General features: G+C 29.1%; 1 protein-coding gene across 2 annotated transcripts in view; it reads right to left on the reverse strand.

The window, feature by feature from the left end:
- LOC132935651 (scavenger receptor class B member 1-like) overlaps window positions 1-17,042 on the reverse strand; it is a 113,873-nt gene that overhangs the window by 51,865 nt on the left and 44,966 nt on the right. Inside the window, exon 1 of one of the 2 annotated variants that reach the window (XM_061002247.1) lies at window positions 6,827-7,985. The exons of the other annotated variant lie outside the window; for it this stretch is intronic. Within the exon in view, the coding sequence (XP_060858230.1) occupies window positions 6,827-6,845 (19 nt within the window). The 5' untranslated portion in view covers window positions 6,846-7,985. Of the gene's footprint in view, window positions 1-6,826; window positions 7,986-17,042 lie in introns of those variants that run through there. 2 annotated transcript variants of the gene reach the window in all.

Raw genomic sequence — 17,042 nt, forward strand, 5'->3', positions numbered from 1 at the left:
TGTATTAAACCATGCGAAGGGCGCTTGAATTCGTAGGCCTCAAATGTATATTGTCTTCTTTTTGGTGTACTTATACAATTTTATTTAGGTATTATATACCTACATATTTTGTTTGCACACGATGCGAACGTATGTGTAGTGTGTACATATTTCAACAAATACATTTTCCAGTTAAAAGAGTAAATATCACCCGCACAGCATTGGGCGGTCGGGTTTTCTCGAGATAATTAACGACCGGAGGTGAAACATCCAATAGCGTTTTGATAAACGATCGTGGTCAGAAAATCCAACAAGGCGTAAATGCAGTCGAATCAATACTTTGGTCATATATTTTTTGTTATTACCAGTGCTATACTTATATTTAGGTGTATATTATTATTATTACTCTTGATATCTATTGTATTCGCATGACGTATATACCGAACCACAACTGTACCGACTATGTATTACTACTATAATACAGAGTGGTCGCATCGTTTTCATCATCAATAGCTTTGTTCTCAGTACCAATTGTTTTTGAAAATCTCAATAGAGAATTTCAGTTTGTTTCCACATTACTTATAAGCACTCCATAGTATTATAATATTATGTAAGTAAACTTTAAATACAAATAATGTTTTTTCGATTTTTCATTACAATGCCAGTTGTACCTAAATATTATATATTAGTGATATTACAATGTTATCACTTCTTTATAATAACATTATGTTAGTATTATAATACATGATTCTTAAAATCTAATAGTCAAAGATATATTTAAGTCAAAGCTTGCAAACGTTATTATAACGTTATATTTGACAAAAAACGATTGAAATTTGTAAACGTAACGTAATTAATTATAACAGAAAGCGATAATCAAAAATAATTAAATACCGCAAAACAAAACATAACGCAAACGTATTTTATAGAATATCATTGAATTAGAAATAACGCAAAACGTAATATTTTAAAATCTATTTATTTAAAAGGTCTATTGGTTTCGTAGAAATATTTATTTCATGCAAACAATCTAAGAATTGATTATATTATATTCCGTACCCGGGCCATTACCTACCCGCATTAGTTATTATTTTTAAATTTAATAGGTATTAACACTATTTTAAATAACGATAAACGCAAAACTTGGATAACGTTTTAATTCTGTATGAATATAAACGCAAAAGTTTAATAACGTTTTAACTCTAAATAACGATAAACGCAAACATTGTGAAACATTTTAATTGTAAATAACATAAGACACAAATTGTTTTCATATGCAATCCCTGATGTAATATGGGTCGTAAATATAGGTGGCGGAGTATTTACAAGTAATGAGTATTATTTCATTAGAGTGGCTTTCATTAACTTTAAAAAGTGATTATAATTAATTACATTCGAAAAAATGATTCTATTCAAAAACTGGTTTAGGTACATGTATAGAGATTATTGGTCAAGATGTTTTGTCTCAAAATGGAAAAGCTTAGGCTGACATAGATATTTTTAACGCGACTGTTTCGTTTTTGGATATCAATGAAAGTTAAACGAAGTAGTACCTACCTATAGTAACAATTTGTAGGCTGCCGCGAGTGCATCTTTTCAATATTTTTTCACAGCTCAGAAAAGAGCTTTTCAAAAAATTAGGTACCTAATGTTTAAAAGAATATTATTTAGCTTACCTACACATTATACACTATAAAACGTTAAACTCGTTCTCCGCTATAATATTATGATATTATATTGTGTATACACTCTCTATGCAAATGAATACCTTTACGTTTTTGCTATTCGATGGGTAATACAAAACCCAAATACGATTTCGATACGTCCACGATCACAATAAATAACAGTCCGAATGTTATAATGATAATAATAATAATATAATATTAAGTAATAAACGGTGCAGCAGTTGCTGCGGTGGTATTGTTTTGACTGCGGTCCAATCGGATTCAACCAAGTATGGACAGGCGCCACATTTTCTTGGGCAACACGCTCGACCAGACGGGTTCGGCAATAGTAGCACCGGCTGAACCCGCGCGAGAGTACGTGAAAGAAATCCGTTAGACGCGTATTATAAGCGAGCGTGCAGCAGACAACTTATATAATAAATGACATAGTATATACAGGGTGATTCACCGACCATTCTCTTCCCTGTTTTTTTTTTTATCTCGGTTATGCGTTTATTGAAATTCTACTTTATTAAACTTAATGAACTATAGGTATAAAGACCATAGTTTTTTTGAAATTTGGATTTATTTTTATGACTGAAGTATTTGAACAGATTACGCTCTTTGAGTTTACTTAAATATTCTGAAATTGAAATACATGTGTATATTAATTTAACGATATAGCAGTGATGATCTCTCGCTTGATCGATCACCCTGTATGTAAACAATTTCAATATAGATCGGAAAGTCACCCATTAGGGTCACCCTATATAAATAGGGTGATTCTTTCAACAGTAAACGCACTCATTGGTAGTAGAGATAAATATCAAGGTTTTTCGAAAATATTTGTTTACACAATTTTAAGTCATTATAAAAAGAACATTTTCGTGTAAAAAAAAACTATTTAAAATTTTTTATCGTTATTATTTTTAGAATTTTAGAATGGCCACATAATCCCATAGTTAATTTCATAGTTGATCCGAAGCAGAATAATTTTTGTAAAATATTAATATGTATAAAAACCAAATTTCAAATTTGTAAGAGTAGATAATAAGTTATAATGTATAAACATTTCTCGCAAAATGTAGGTCCAATTATTCAATACTCATTAATCTAAACAGTAAATATTGGTAAGTATACCAATGTTGTTATGTATAAAATAATCGATGAAAACTCTATTTTTATTTTACAAAATTCTCAAAATGTGTTCTTGTACGAAGTATGAAATTCAACATGTATGTTACTAATTTTAATTCAAAGAAGTAAAAATTAAAAAATGATAATAATAAAAAATAATAATTATTATAATGTTTTTTTCCAAAACGTTACATATAGTTACATAAAGTAATGTAAAACAAAAATATTTCCAAAAACTGTAATACTTTCCGAGATCATGATTGCTTACTGTTAAAAGAAACACCCAATATGTTGTAGTTTTTCGGTTGAAAATCAATATTTACTAATTAATCAGGTTTTACGGAAACTATAGCACGACCAACCACCCCTCTCCCACACTTTAATGGGATAAACTCCAAAATAAAAAATTAGAGAAGTCTTATAAATACGTTAAACGTTTAAGCTTTATTTTGTACAGGTAAACATTGTACGGTAGAGCTGTCCGCATCATTCTTACGTACTTAAGATGAATAATGTTTTAGAAAAAATTAACGAATATACATATTTTACATATTTATGGTAGTGGTCTCGTAGTAATAAACCGTATAATATAATACAACTATTTAATTTATTTAAATAATTATTGCATTAGAAATACAATTCTGTTTTCTACTACTAATAATGACTTAAAAACCAAAAATGTTCACAACATAATATTAATTCTCAATAATTATTATACTCGTATTTTATCAGATCAAAGCCGATTTGAAGTCAGTAGTTTTTTTTCAAAAACACATAGAAAAATTAAATTTTTTATTTTTTTTTTTTAAATGGAATTTTCTTCTTTCGAAAATATTTTTACAATTTAAATTATAATTTCAAATGTAAAAATTGGCCAAATACTTTAACTGACTGAAATCTAAATACTCAGATTTCGAATGAAAACAAAATAGCAAATCATAACAAGAGACATCCGATTTACAATCAAACAGTCTTTGGGGTCATTTATTTTTCGATTTCCTCAGTTGCTTTTAAAAACGTTCAGAACCAATCAAATTAAATAAAGAATTTTAACTCTCAGTAACATAATAATAATATGTCCTCGACAAAATATTGACAATTTTTCGGATGAACCTATAGCTCCGCTGACAGTCATGGTTCGGACGAAATACATATTCAATTTGGTGCATTCAAATTTCTACGTCAAATTCATTACGTTACAGATACGTTCATAGCTATCGGACGAATAAAGCTAACCCATCTCAGTGGTCCACCAACCTTCTATCCATCAATATTGTTCAGTATATTATAATATTATGTATTATCGTTACAATATAATATTATATCATTTCAAAACAACTTCTTGTCCGTTCACACGATGTTTAGCTGACGTCAAATTTTTTAACGAGTATCGTAAATTATTATCGTTGTACTAGTTGGATTTAATCCAAGAAAACGAAGATTCTCGTTTAGTCGTATTATAAACATTTTGAATATAACTACTATTACCTATACGGACGTGTTTTGTACTTCACGTATATTATAAGGAAAGAACTCACTTTTACTTAAACACAAACAAACTGACCCTCGCTGACCAACGCGGCCACGCATCGCAGTCAGTGGCCATACATTTGCTCCGAGCGTCTAAATCTCCAAAATCGAAATTCTCAATATTGCTTTATGAACTTGTCTACTTATGATAACTACGACCTACTGCGGGAACAATATTCTAAAAATTGGGGTGAACGATCGATGTAAAATAATATATTAGAATTTTTGCTTAGAAAAGTGCAAACTTGTACACATTAAAATGATGATAAGTAACAAAATGATTTAATTTACGCAATATAGGCTTGTAATCAGTCTGAAATAAATATTTAAAAGAAAATGTTCTCTTTTATAGTTCTATTTAGTAGGTTTTCGAGAGAACTATATTGCCATTGATTAGGTAACTGCAAAATTGTAATTCAATGATAAATCAATTGAATGGAGACATTGCTTCTTCTATTTCTAAGGATATATTCTTATGATATATTTATATTTCTAAAATTAATTTATTTTTATTACAAATAATACTGTAGGTTGAACTAGAACTAGTTTTAAAGTAATTATAATAGGTAGAATATCAAATAAAATAATTATTATGAACTAACTTAGGTATCAAAACCGACCACATGCTTATAATAGAGTAAATAGTTTAAAACTAGCTTACAATTTATATATTTTTAAAATGTCATTGTTTATATGAAATGATATGGAGAAAATTGTCAAGTCTTTACAATTAATATTTTTTGAATTACAATACAATAACTATAATTGTTATTTATCCAATTTCGTCAAAGTTTGAACTTAAAATGTCTCTACAAAAACCATTTAGATTTCGCATTTTCAATATTTTTAATTACTGAAACAAAAACTTATGGAGGATGTTGTAAACATTTTCAAGATTTTTTTCATAGAAACCAAAATGTTATCATACATAAATCGAAAAAACAACTAAACAAAGTTGAAAATTTCAAATAAGTATCTATAAATAGCACTAAACGAGCCAACATATTTTGAAAATGTTATCATATTAAGAAAGTATAGTTAATATTTTTGACATTTTCATATAACCAAGTACACGTTTATTCATTTTTTAATCACCTACGACAAAATACAAATATCAATTTTATCAAAAACTGATGTTATCAATTCTGGATTTTTTTTTTTTGATTTTTTTGAAGAGAGTACTGTAAATTTTTACTTTAAACACCCAAAGTATCAACTATATCAAATTTGTTACCAGTAACCACATTTAATGAAAAATATTTGCTCCTAAACAAAAAGACACAAACAAAAATAAAACCACATAATTGTAAAACCTATGCATTAATCGCTCCGTGCCTCCGTTCATATATAATTAAAAATAGAAAGTGTTATCCTTAAATAAATAGTATAGTAGTTATCATTTATTTCATTGGTATTATTATTATTGATAACCACTACTTTTAAAAACAAATATTATTGTTATTTATTTATTTGTTATCTTTTTGACGAGTTTTATATTATTTTAACGACTGCAGCTAGTTGTGTAATTAAAATAAAGTACGCTATTCGAGTCTATTATAATGTCTAAATTAACAAGTTAATGTATGTATAAGTCTGTACTTCGGCAAGGATGATTAAAAAAATAATTAAACGTTAAATTTACAACAAAGGTAAACGTATTTCATTTTATAATATCATAATATTTTTACCACAATTTCAATGTAATTTTATTTAAACGTATAACGTTATATTATTAGATTCGTTGTACGTCTGTACGTTTTTTATAGTTCACATACGAAATATAAAAACATTAAACAAGTAAATCAAATGACAAATTTATACAACATAATAAGTATATAATAATATGAAAAAGGAGGACGATTTTTGATCAGAAATTGAGCAACGAAAACTTACGAAACGAATTTACACATCAATTGCTCATCGATTGACACACATTCTCACACACACTTTAGAATACTAACTCATTTGTGGATTGAATTTTTTTATTTTTTTTTTTAAATATTACTAATCAAATAGCTATTGATCGAATGACGTGGAATTAAATTTCCGTAGCAAATGTTACACTATTGTAGACTGATACAAGTGGTACCCTACGGAATTCTGCAAGATCGAGACATGGTATGTATAAATATTAAATACAGGAAGGTACATAGAAGATAAAACGTGACGTTATAAATGGGAAATAATTATTTAAATATTTTTTCCCCGCCAAAACGTGCCACACTCGGAGTGTATCGTTTTCATCGCGTCCCGGAATTTATTTTTAATAACATATACCAGATACCTAGGTAGTACACTTATCTAATGCGTCCAACCCACTCGGTGGTTACAATTACTGCTGCTGACCGCATGCATGATGATAATAATAACAGTCTCTCGAGTAGCAGGTAGTCTCGTAATAATAATCATACATTATACGTGCTAATAATAGAGGCAGGCACGGCGGTAGGTCGATAAATGTATTATTTACATAATACCTATTATATAATATTATACACCTATCATCGGCTACTTACCAAATATAATTTGTTGCATTTCATTTGCGCGCGCAAACGTCAGACGGCGCGAATCCAATTTTCAGAAGGACAGCGGTCGGCGCTGACGATTTTCTTTTTCGTTCAGCGTGTACAACAGGTGAGTGTACCCGACACTGTGTCGTACGATTTTTCGCCGAGTCGGACAAACGCGATCGGTCGGACTTCCGGTCGGCGATTGGTAGGTTATGCGGACACACGACCGCCGTCGGCGACGACGGATGGACCAGCTGCTTATTACGTGAGCAAGCACCGTCGTTATACTATATTATAATAATAATCTGTAATTGTATTGATATTATTACACCGCGGTACCGGTAATCGGTATCCGGCAATGACGTCGCGTATTACGGGCGATGAATTCGTGTCGAAAGTGAAACAACGACAGTTCGACGGATTAAAAGTGCGAGAAAATCGCGGGAAAAAAATCCGATCGAAGAGAAAGATTGCAGGCGGCGGAAACGAAAACGAAAATCTCGTCGAGCGATTATTACAACCGTCGTGATGTCATATTATTATGCGCGCGATATTTATGATAATATTATATTCGTATCGAAAATAATATATTACGATAAAAACATTTAACACCTATCTCGATAATATCGATTATATATCGCGATGTGGCTATCGCGGACTGACGGACACAGCGGCGGCACACGTGCTGCGGAGAGTCGTCGGATCAATTGCGATGGAGCGTTTCCTGCTGTTGTGGGTATAGTGTGCTGGCGACGTGAAATTCGGACGCGGCGGCAACGATACGACTATTGCAGCGATAATGTGGATCGGAGCGAACGGCGAATGTCGGAGGAGTTTTCATTGAACCTTTAGCCGACCGACTGAATCCGGTGTTGACGACGAAATTTCGAACTGCGGTCACACGTCGCGGTGGCAATGCATGCCAATGCATTTTGACCTTCGTCAAATGGCCGGGAGAGAGGGACCGCTGCAGATATTATTATAGGTATATGCCTGCCTCTATCGAGTACAGGTACATTGTTGGCTCTTTTGATCCCATGTATAGGTACGCCAGCACACGGGTGCACGCAATACTATTATTGTTGTCATTATAATATTGTTATCATTATTTTTATTTATAAACACAATCATTTCGTTTTTCTCGTGCCGAATCGACGATAGTGATATTTTGGTGACCGGTCGCCGTCGATGGCCCGATCAACTAACGCCCGCGACTGCAGAACGCGCGCGCACGTGTACCTATGCAGTAATACAAATTTCAGTGGGGCGGATAGAAAAAAAATAATGTACAATAAAATTGTCAGCGTCTGCTATCGCGTATTACCTATGTGTGTTTGTATAATATTATTGCGCTGGACGCCGTGACAGATAAGAATAATAATGAAATAACAATTTATTTCGTTTGCCCGTAGTAGGTACAACAGGTATTATTATTATTATTATTATTATTATCCGATGCAGAGAATAATAACAATAATGTGACGGGGATAGGCCCACCGACGTCACCGCCGTGTCCGGGCCGAAACGCGTGCCACTGTTTTATAATACATACCTACTGACATACTTGTTGAAAACAAGCGTACTTTTTTAAGTATTTTCTAAATAAGTGTTCAAATACTTTTAGTTACTTACTCGTCAGAACTGAATTTTTGTCAATGTGACATCCCTTCATTTTTTTTTTCTTCATACACATACTTGTAATTATCGAGTGGATACTTTCAACAGATAAATCCCCATTATACTACAGGTATAGATTTACCTGAACAATATTATGCTTGGTATTTTTATTTTTTATATTTTATTATATTTTGTATTTTTAATTAGTTTACTAGTCACCAACTATTGATTAAGCATTAAAATACTTGACAACTGACAAGTATAATACGTCTACCATCAGTTTGGTACTATTATTAATTATATTACCGTCATGAGTACAAACGTTACCGGAATCGATAGATAGATTTTTGGAGCCGTTCATCCCAATTTATAGTGAGTGATATAATATTATAATTTATAATATATGCGCAAACGGTGGGCGTATATTCGTACAATGGGAAACGTATATTATTATTGTTATTACATATAGGTACATCGCTAATAAAATACTATTTATACGAATATAATATGACGATATACCACATTACCACTATAGACCGGCCCCATGGACCTCATCTGTCGTGTGTGTATTATGCAAACCGTTAAGTTGAGTCAAGTCTAATGTCAACGTAAAGTTATTACTCAAAAGCTATAGTACATTGTTAACTACAATTATGTAACTTCAAACATTTAAAAAAAAATTCATACTTAACTCAGTTAAAAAAGTTGATTTGCTCGTGCCTAATTTATTGATATTTGAATCTCTGCCTGGTTCATTCACATGTAGTGAATGACGGATTGTGCAACATTAAAAAAAATTTAATAACTATACTAACCATTTAAAAAAATATAAAATAATTTTATATTTTAGGACTATATTTTAGGTTGTATATTATATTATATACAGCGTGATTACACAATAAAGATATAGTGGTTATACCGATGATATTAACAAAGTTTAAAGCTATTGGTATTTAGTTGTATTTCAATTCAGCCTGGAAAAATTAATCAATTACTACAACAATAGTCACTTAAACTATAGTTGGGTTATGAATTTGTAAAAAAACTAACTAATTAGTCCTTTAAACTAGTTAATACGGTACCTTTGGTTATGATATAATTGTGTGGGTTTAGAGACGTGCCATATTAATGTTAATACTGCGCACTGGAAACATAATAATAATAATATATAATATTGTAACTTGCGTAACAGCATAATATATAATAAAAAAATATCGGTACGGTTGATTTTTTATCGAAAAATGAAATGCAAATCCCGACGACTCGCCACGTTACAAAACGCGTCAGCAGGTATCGCAATTAATAATAATAATCACGTACTTACGTGGAATAGCCAATAGGTATATGTATATATATATAGGTTATAGGTATAACCACGCGTGGTTATATTATAGGTATTAGGTACATCTGTGACTCCGATGACGACTGACGATTTACGGCTGCACATAAACTGCAATATTATACATTATTATGTCATGATTTACTCATAATTTTATCGATACAATATTAAAATATGATCGACGAAGACGTCGAGGACCTCCGTGCAATGATTTCGATGACTGATGATGACCGGTCGTCCGACATAAACATACACGATACACATAATGTTATTATATCAATGTATGGTTTAAACTTTTTAAGATTTCGTAAAATATTTCGTTTTGTCGAATAATCAAATACCTTATTTAAATTTGAAACTAAATTACATACTTTTGTCACATATACTTACTCGAGTCAACAATTATGTGAGACAAGCGATATTATATAAACCACTGCAGTATTTTTTTATGTTTATGCAACTTAATCAAGGCATAGATAATAGTATAAAAGATTACATAAACAAATAGTTAAAATATAATATTGTATACAACTGTGAAGTCTAGGTTTTAAGATTTAGTAAAATATTTCGTTTTGTCGAATAATCAAATACCTAATTTAAATTTGAAACTAAATTCCATACTTTTGTCACATATACTTACTACTCGAGTCAACAATTCTATGAGACAAGCGATATTATATAAATCACTGCAGTACCTATTTATTATTTTTTATGCAACTTAATCAAGGCATGATAGTATAATAGACGACATATACAAATAGTTAAAATATAATATTGTGTACAACTGTGAAGTCTAGGTTTTAAGATTTCGTAAAATATTTCTTTTTGACGAATAATCAAATAATTTAAATTTAAGTTTGAACCTGAATTGCGTATTTTTATCATATAGGTATACTTACTCAAGTCAACATTCTGTCATTCTGTGATATAAGATATTATACAAGTTACTGCAGTATTTACATGTTTATGCAACTTGATCAAGGCAAACATTTTAACAAATAGTCAAAATATATTGTGTTGACGTGAAGTCTAGTAGTGTAAAAATGTTTATTTCTGTATAAGTGCATCTATCTTTTTGTTGTTATCATAATATTACAAAACAGATTTAACATCAAATTAGTTAGATATCTACTGAAAATTGTGATTTTATTGAGTTAGTTTAATTTCTTTTTTTTTTTTCATTAGAAAAACGTTTATTATGAGTTATAGAATCTTTACGATTCGTATAGTAAGTAAATTTGAGAAAAGATATAAAATTATAGGTAGTGAAATGGTTTGTAGGAAGACTCTCGACTGAGTAACCTTGACATGGAACTTGAATAAATATTATATATCCAAGATTTATTACTTTACACAATTACACAGCAAAATCACATTCTTATATTGCATGATTTCGATTTTTATGACGTACCTATTTCTAATTTCTAAAAACAATGTTATGTATTTATTCGATAATTAGAAAACACTTTAAACAAAGATCATCATATTTTTTTAAGCCTAAACTATTATTTGGATTGTTTTTGGCAAAAAAATCAAATGTTTAAGAAAAATATATTATTTTATTGTAATTTCGAGATATTTATTTTTCTGTGTCTACTGTATATACACAAAATGAAATATTTTCTTTTAAAATTAGTATTACCTACTTACTCGTTGTATAGGTATTCAAGTCACATACCTAATAACATATTAATATTTAATATGTAGGTACTCGTATATGTCGTAGTAATATGTGTACTATTTGAACAAATATTATTTAGGTAATATAGGTAGATACCTACATAATTTACTTAAAGTAATAACTCTTAAGGACCTAAGTAAAGATTTTTGAATTTGGTAATTAGATCACGGTAATAAATAATATAATATAATGGTCATTATTAAAAATATAATATGTTAAACAATAAAAGAAAAGTAAAAGTATGATACGAGTTTTCTAATGTCTTCATTAACTTTATGACTAAAATTTGTTTTAAATTAACAACACATATTTTCTTTGTATACCTATACGGCTATACTATATACTATATAGGTATAAACTATAAATGTATAGGTAATGAAATTGTTTATACACCTGTTACAAATAATGTTGGTTAAAATCGCTCAACGTTTCTGACATTTTCTAATTTAAATTAAAAAAATGTATACGTAATATTTTAATATTTTCGTACAACAGGTAGGTGGGATGTAAATGAAATGTTTTAATGCATTTAAAAAAAAACCTACGTAGCTCGAGTAAGACTGTAAATTATAAGAAATTGCGTAATATATTCGTTACTATAAAAAAATTGTTGTTTACAAAATGTATTCATTTCCTGATAAGACCTGCTGCACTGTGCTGCAGTTCTTACCGTCAAACGTATTCGGACGATTAGTAGACAAATGATTTAAAAATTCCCAGTGGCACGTAATTTTTTATATAGTTATTGTGGTCTTATTGTTCTACTCTATGGTTAGTGTTAAATATTTCAAACAACTAATTTTAGAAAAACAATACAGCATATGTATAATATAATATTATCGTAGTTTTTCACAATAACAGGTAATTTTATCCAAAAAATAAATTCGATGATTCCCACTAAACATCACATTATTTTGTCACTATAGTTATTAATTTATAATTTACCTGAAATGTAATAGGTAAGTGCAATAAGTGCTTATTTTTTTTAGATTTTAACCACACACGTATATATCATGCCAAAATTACTGTACCTATATTAAAATAATATTAAATTATATTACACTTTATTGTGGACCTTTAGGGGGGTCACTCAATAAGGGTGACCTTTCGTTCAATTTAAAACTGGATCATCCTTTTTTTGCACATCATGTCCCCTAATCCTGATAAACTTCAAACGGGACACTTTTTATACCGTTTTTCGAAAATTGATTTGTTTAAACCTCGTTGCCTCCATATTATTGTATATGGATAATATTATGTATTTGTGTGTAAAAAAAAACTGTGAACCAAATAAATTAATATAAAAACAATATTTTTTCAGTTTTTTATTGAATTATTGAAGCTCTTTAGTCTTTATTCATAATTATTATAAAAACTAAAATTATAAGTATAAAACAAATCGTATTGTTAGTCACAACTCCTTTCACCCAAAAATTACTTTGCTATTTTCAACCTCTTCAACTCTTCGACCAAATATGATTAAGAATAGTTTCCTCTTTTTTTTCCAAAAATAATCGTATTATTTTCCCCCACAGTTTTATGTTTCAACATTTTGGGAAGCATTATCTCAAAATTAGTGTAATAAAACATTTAGCATAACCCAAAAATCACCACGAGGAGTCGGCTTCAAGAATATATTTTGTTAATGCGAATTATAATAATTATAATATAATATAGAAAAGTAATTTTGTCATTAATTGTAATGACGTCGTTAAAAAATGTTATGTTATTATACTGCTTTAATTTATGATTAATTAACTATTAATTACAAATTAATCATGTGACTGAATAGTTGAGTACTATAGATATAATAAGCTCATACCAAGTTAAATTTTCTTTATTGTACTGTCGGATACTGTTGGACTTTATATTCGTTTATCTTCGTCGTCATAAAAATTAATTACAATATAAATTACACTTATCAATAATGTGTAATAATTATTTTAATGTTCACACGTACAATTATTACTTTTTGACGAGTACCTAATAGAAGCCACATACCTACTCGTAGAGGTGCACTCTGGGTAATGTTAAATCCCTTTATTAAACTAATTTTGAGATAATGCTTCTCAAAATATCGAACGTGAAACCATGAGCGAAACGAATACAATTATGTTTAGGCCAAAAGAGGAACTATCATATCTGGATATCTTATCATATTTGTTCAAAAAGATGAGTGCCATTTTTGGGCGAAAATATTAGGTATTAGGTGTATTATTGTATTGCAGTAACCACCACAATTAAGTAGAATATCTCTTATCAGTTCACTGCAGTCTTTTTAAGTATTCGAATACTTGTATTTTAATGTTTGTATTTTAATAAACATTTACTTTAACATAATATCATTATATTCTATTTGTATAACGTGAAAGCTCGTTATTTTTGCATTAATATCATGATTATAAAGTATTAAATCAAAATGTATTATTAAACACAAGACAACTTGCAAATTGAGTAAAAACATCCAACAGTAATTTCCATAAAATATATATCATTAAAAAGTCAAATTTCAAATTGTTGATACCTTTTACCTACAAACCTTTAAAAATCGTTACTTTTGAGCTACCGGGCAAGGAGTCTTTCATGTTCCACGTCAGAAACAACAATGACGAATAGGTATGGTAAATTGTGTTTATTTTAAAAGCCACCTACACAGAAAACACAAATAAACACATATCTATTTCCATACTAAGGCGTAACATTCTGATCGATAAAATGTATTATAATAATACTGTTATACATTTTATAATTTTACATAATATTACAAAATTTAATTTTGTCCATAAAACACATTAGAAATGATGTGGGAAAGTACGTTGGTCTAACATTTTGAAAAAAAAAACCACCAGTGATTAACATAGTATAGGTATTTAATTGTAAAGACCAAACCGGAGTCTTTGGACTACGTCATAAACAAAAGAAAACCATTATAATTAATAAGATATATTATTAACAGACAAAAGTTTACTTACAAATGCGATGGTAAATCATGTGACCTTTCTCTCCGATCACGCTATAGATAAATATACTATAAATTTAACGATTGTTATCTTTGTGATGTTTAAAGCAATAACTATATATTATTATAATATAATAATGACTGTTTGGTTAGGTCATTTTTTTTTATACATTTCTGGTCACAAACTCGTCGTCAACTACTATGGAGGGTGGGTGATCTACTGTTTACCCTCAACAAATACGCACACCGGTCAAACACATTTTTTTCGTTATGTAAAGCTTCATAGTATCGATAATAAATTCCACCTTTTGACACGTATTAATGTCTTATTGACGTAAGTCGATGTCTGATATCAAGTATTCAAGTCATTACAAAATACTGTCTGCGCCGAATATTAAGATACGATTTGTTTATCATAGATACACGTACATCGGTAGTCAAACGCTCAAATTATGTACCACCAAAACTATTAAAATTTGTTCATATACTACACGTATTGGATTAAATTTCATAACGTCGATAATTACTATATAAATTATATTATAATATTGAAAAATGAAGTATACTTACAATAATAATTATATTATGTTATTTCAGATTATAATTTATGTTTTTTTTAAATATTAAAATAATTATAATTATACCTATATTTATTAGCTTAATAAGTTTAATTTTAAACCATATTGGAAAATTGTAAGCTATACTATACTTATGTAAGCCACCTACACCCTACTCCCTTGACTCCTCCAAACGCGCTAGGTGGATTGTGGATACCATATTCGAGACACCTTGTTGTTTGTACAGATGATATTAAACATTTGATATGTCTATAACTTTTGGACCATAATATTTGTATCAGTTTGAATAACAAAAAATAAAACGATATCGTAATTGGTTCTTGACATTCATCTAAATTGGTTTCCGGTTTGCGAATTTGTGACATAATATAACCACTGCAGACTTTCAGTATTTTTCCATATTGGGACATTTTTGTTATTTAATTTATAGACATAAAAATAAGGGAAACATATCATATTTAAATGTATGAATTTCAAAAAAAATAAATGATTGCAGTTTGATTTTACTATAATTAAGTTGATTGTTTTAAGAAACTACCCCATTATTATGCGTTTAATTGAAAGTTGAAACTTATTTTTCAATAATATATATATATAAATTAATATTACCAATTAAATGTTATTCAAATCAGGGCTTGCATTTAAAAAAAATTCTGTTTTATGTTATTTACAATTAAAACGTTACACAATGTTTCGTTTATCGTTATTTAGAGTTAAAACGTTATTCAACTTTTTTGTTTATATTTATACAGAATTATACAGAAAAACGTTATCCATGTTTTGCGTTTATCATTGTTTAAAATAGTGTTAATACCTATTAAATTTAAAAATAATAACTAATGCGGGTAGGTAATGGCCCGGATACGGAATATAATATAATCAATTCTTAGATTGTTTGCATGAAATAAATGTTTCTACGAAACCAATAGACCTTTTAAATAAATAGATTTAAAAATATTTCGTTTTGCGTTATTTTGTATTCAATGATATTCTATAAAATACGTTTTGCGTTATTTCCGTTTAATGATATTCTATAAATTACGTTTTGCATTATGTTTTGTTTAATAATATATAATGTATTTTGTTTTGCGTTATTTCCGTTTAATGATATTCTATAAATTACGTTTTGCATTATGTTTTGTTTAATAATATATAATGTATTTTGTTTTGCGGTATATAATTATTTTTGATTATCGCTTTCCATTATAATTACGTTTACAAGTTTCAATCGTTTTTTTGTCAAATATAATATTAGTTTAACGTTTGCAAGCCGTGATTCAAATACATATTATTTTCCAAAGTATGAAAAAATCCTACTGTTGACTGTTAAAACATTTTGATCATCCAGAAAGTTACCCCGAAGAACTCTATGTTTTGGAAAAAGTACCTTGAAACGTTAGATTTCACAGTATAAGCACAATCTGACTGTTGACTGTCTGAATTAAAAGTAGTTATTATTTTAACTAAATAATATTACCTAATATACGATATAACCGTAGACCTAATTACAGTGTATACGTAACAATGCAATTTATTCTAATTTATTTGATAACTCGATTTATATATTTGCTTGTGTTTATAATTTATATATTATTTAACATCGAAGTGTATTTTGTAGTAGAGTTCATGTTGATTGGAGGTGAACATTATTAATGTAAAAATGATTGGTGGCAGGCCATCTGAAATAGGTCAAAAGTTTTCACGATCAAACCGAGTGGGAACGCATATTATACTTGTACAATATGATTGATTACACGCAACGATAAAATGTTACAATATATTAAAATATAAAACTTAACAGTTTAAATTAAACCAATACAAATCAGTCACGAGCTGTTATCATGTACCTCAATTATATAGGGATTCCATATGATCCCCGACACAGACAATTGAATGTTTCAAAGTTTTCCGAACATAATGCTTATATGGATGTGGAGATTCTGTAGAATTAATGTGAGTCCGTTAATGTCAACCTCATGTTCAGCTTCTTGTTATTAGTATTGACTTTATATCAACATGACTGTACCTAGTACCTACACATTATCTGA

Source organism: Metopolophium dirhodum, chromosome 1, assembly GCF_019925205.1.
Source record: "Metopolophium dirhodum isolate CAU chromosome 1, ASM1992520v1, whole genome shotgun sequence".
Lineage (NCBI taxonomy): Eukaryota > Metazoa > Arthropoda > Insecta > Hemiptera > Aphididae > Metopolophium > Metopolophium dirhodum.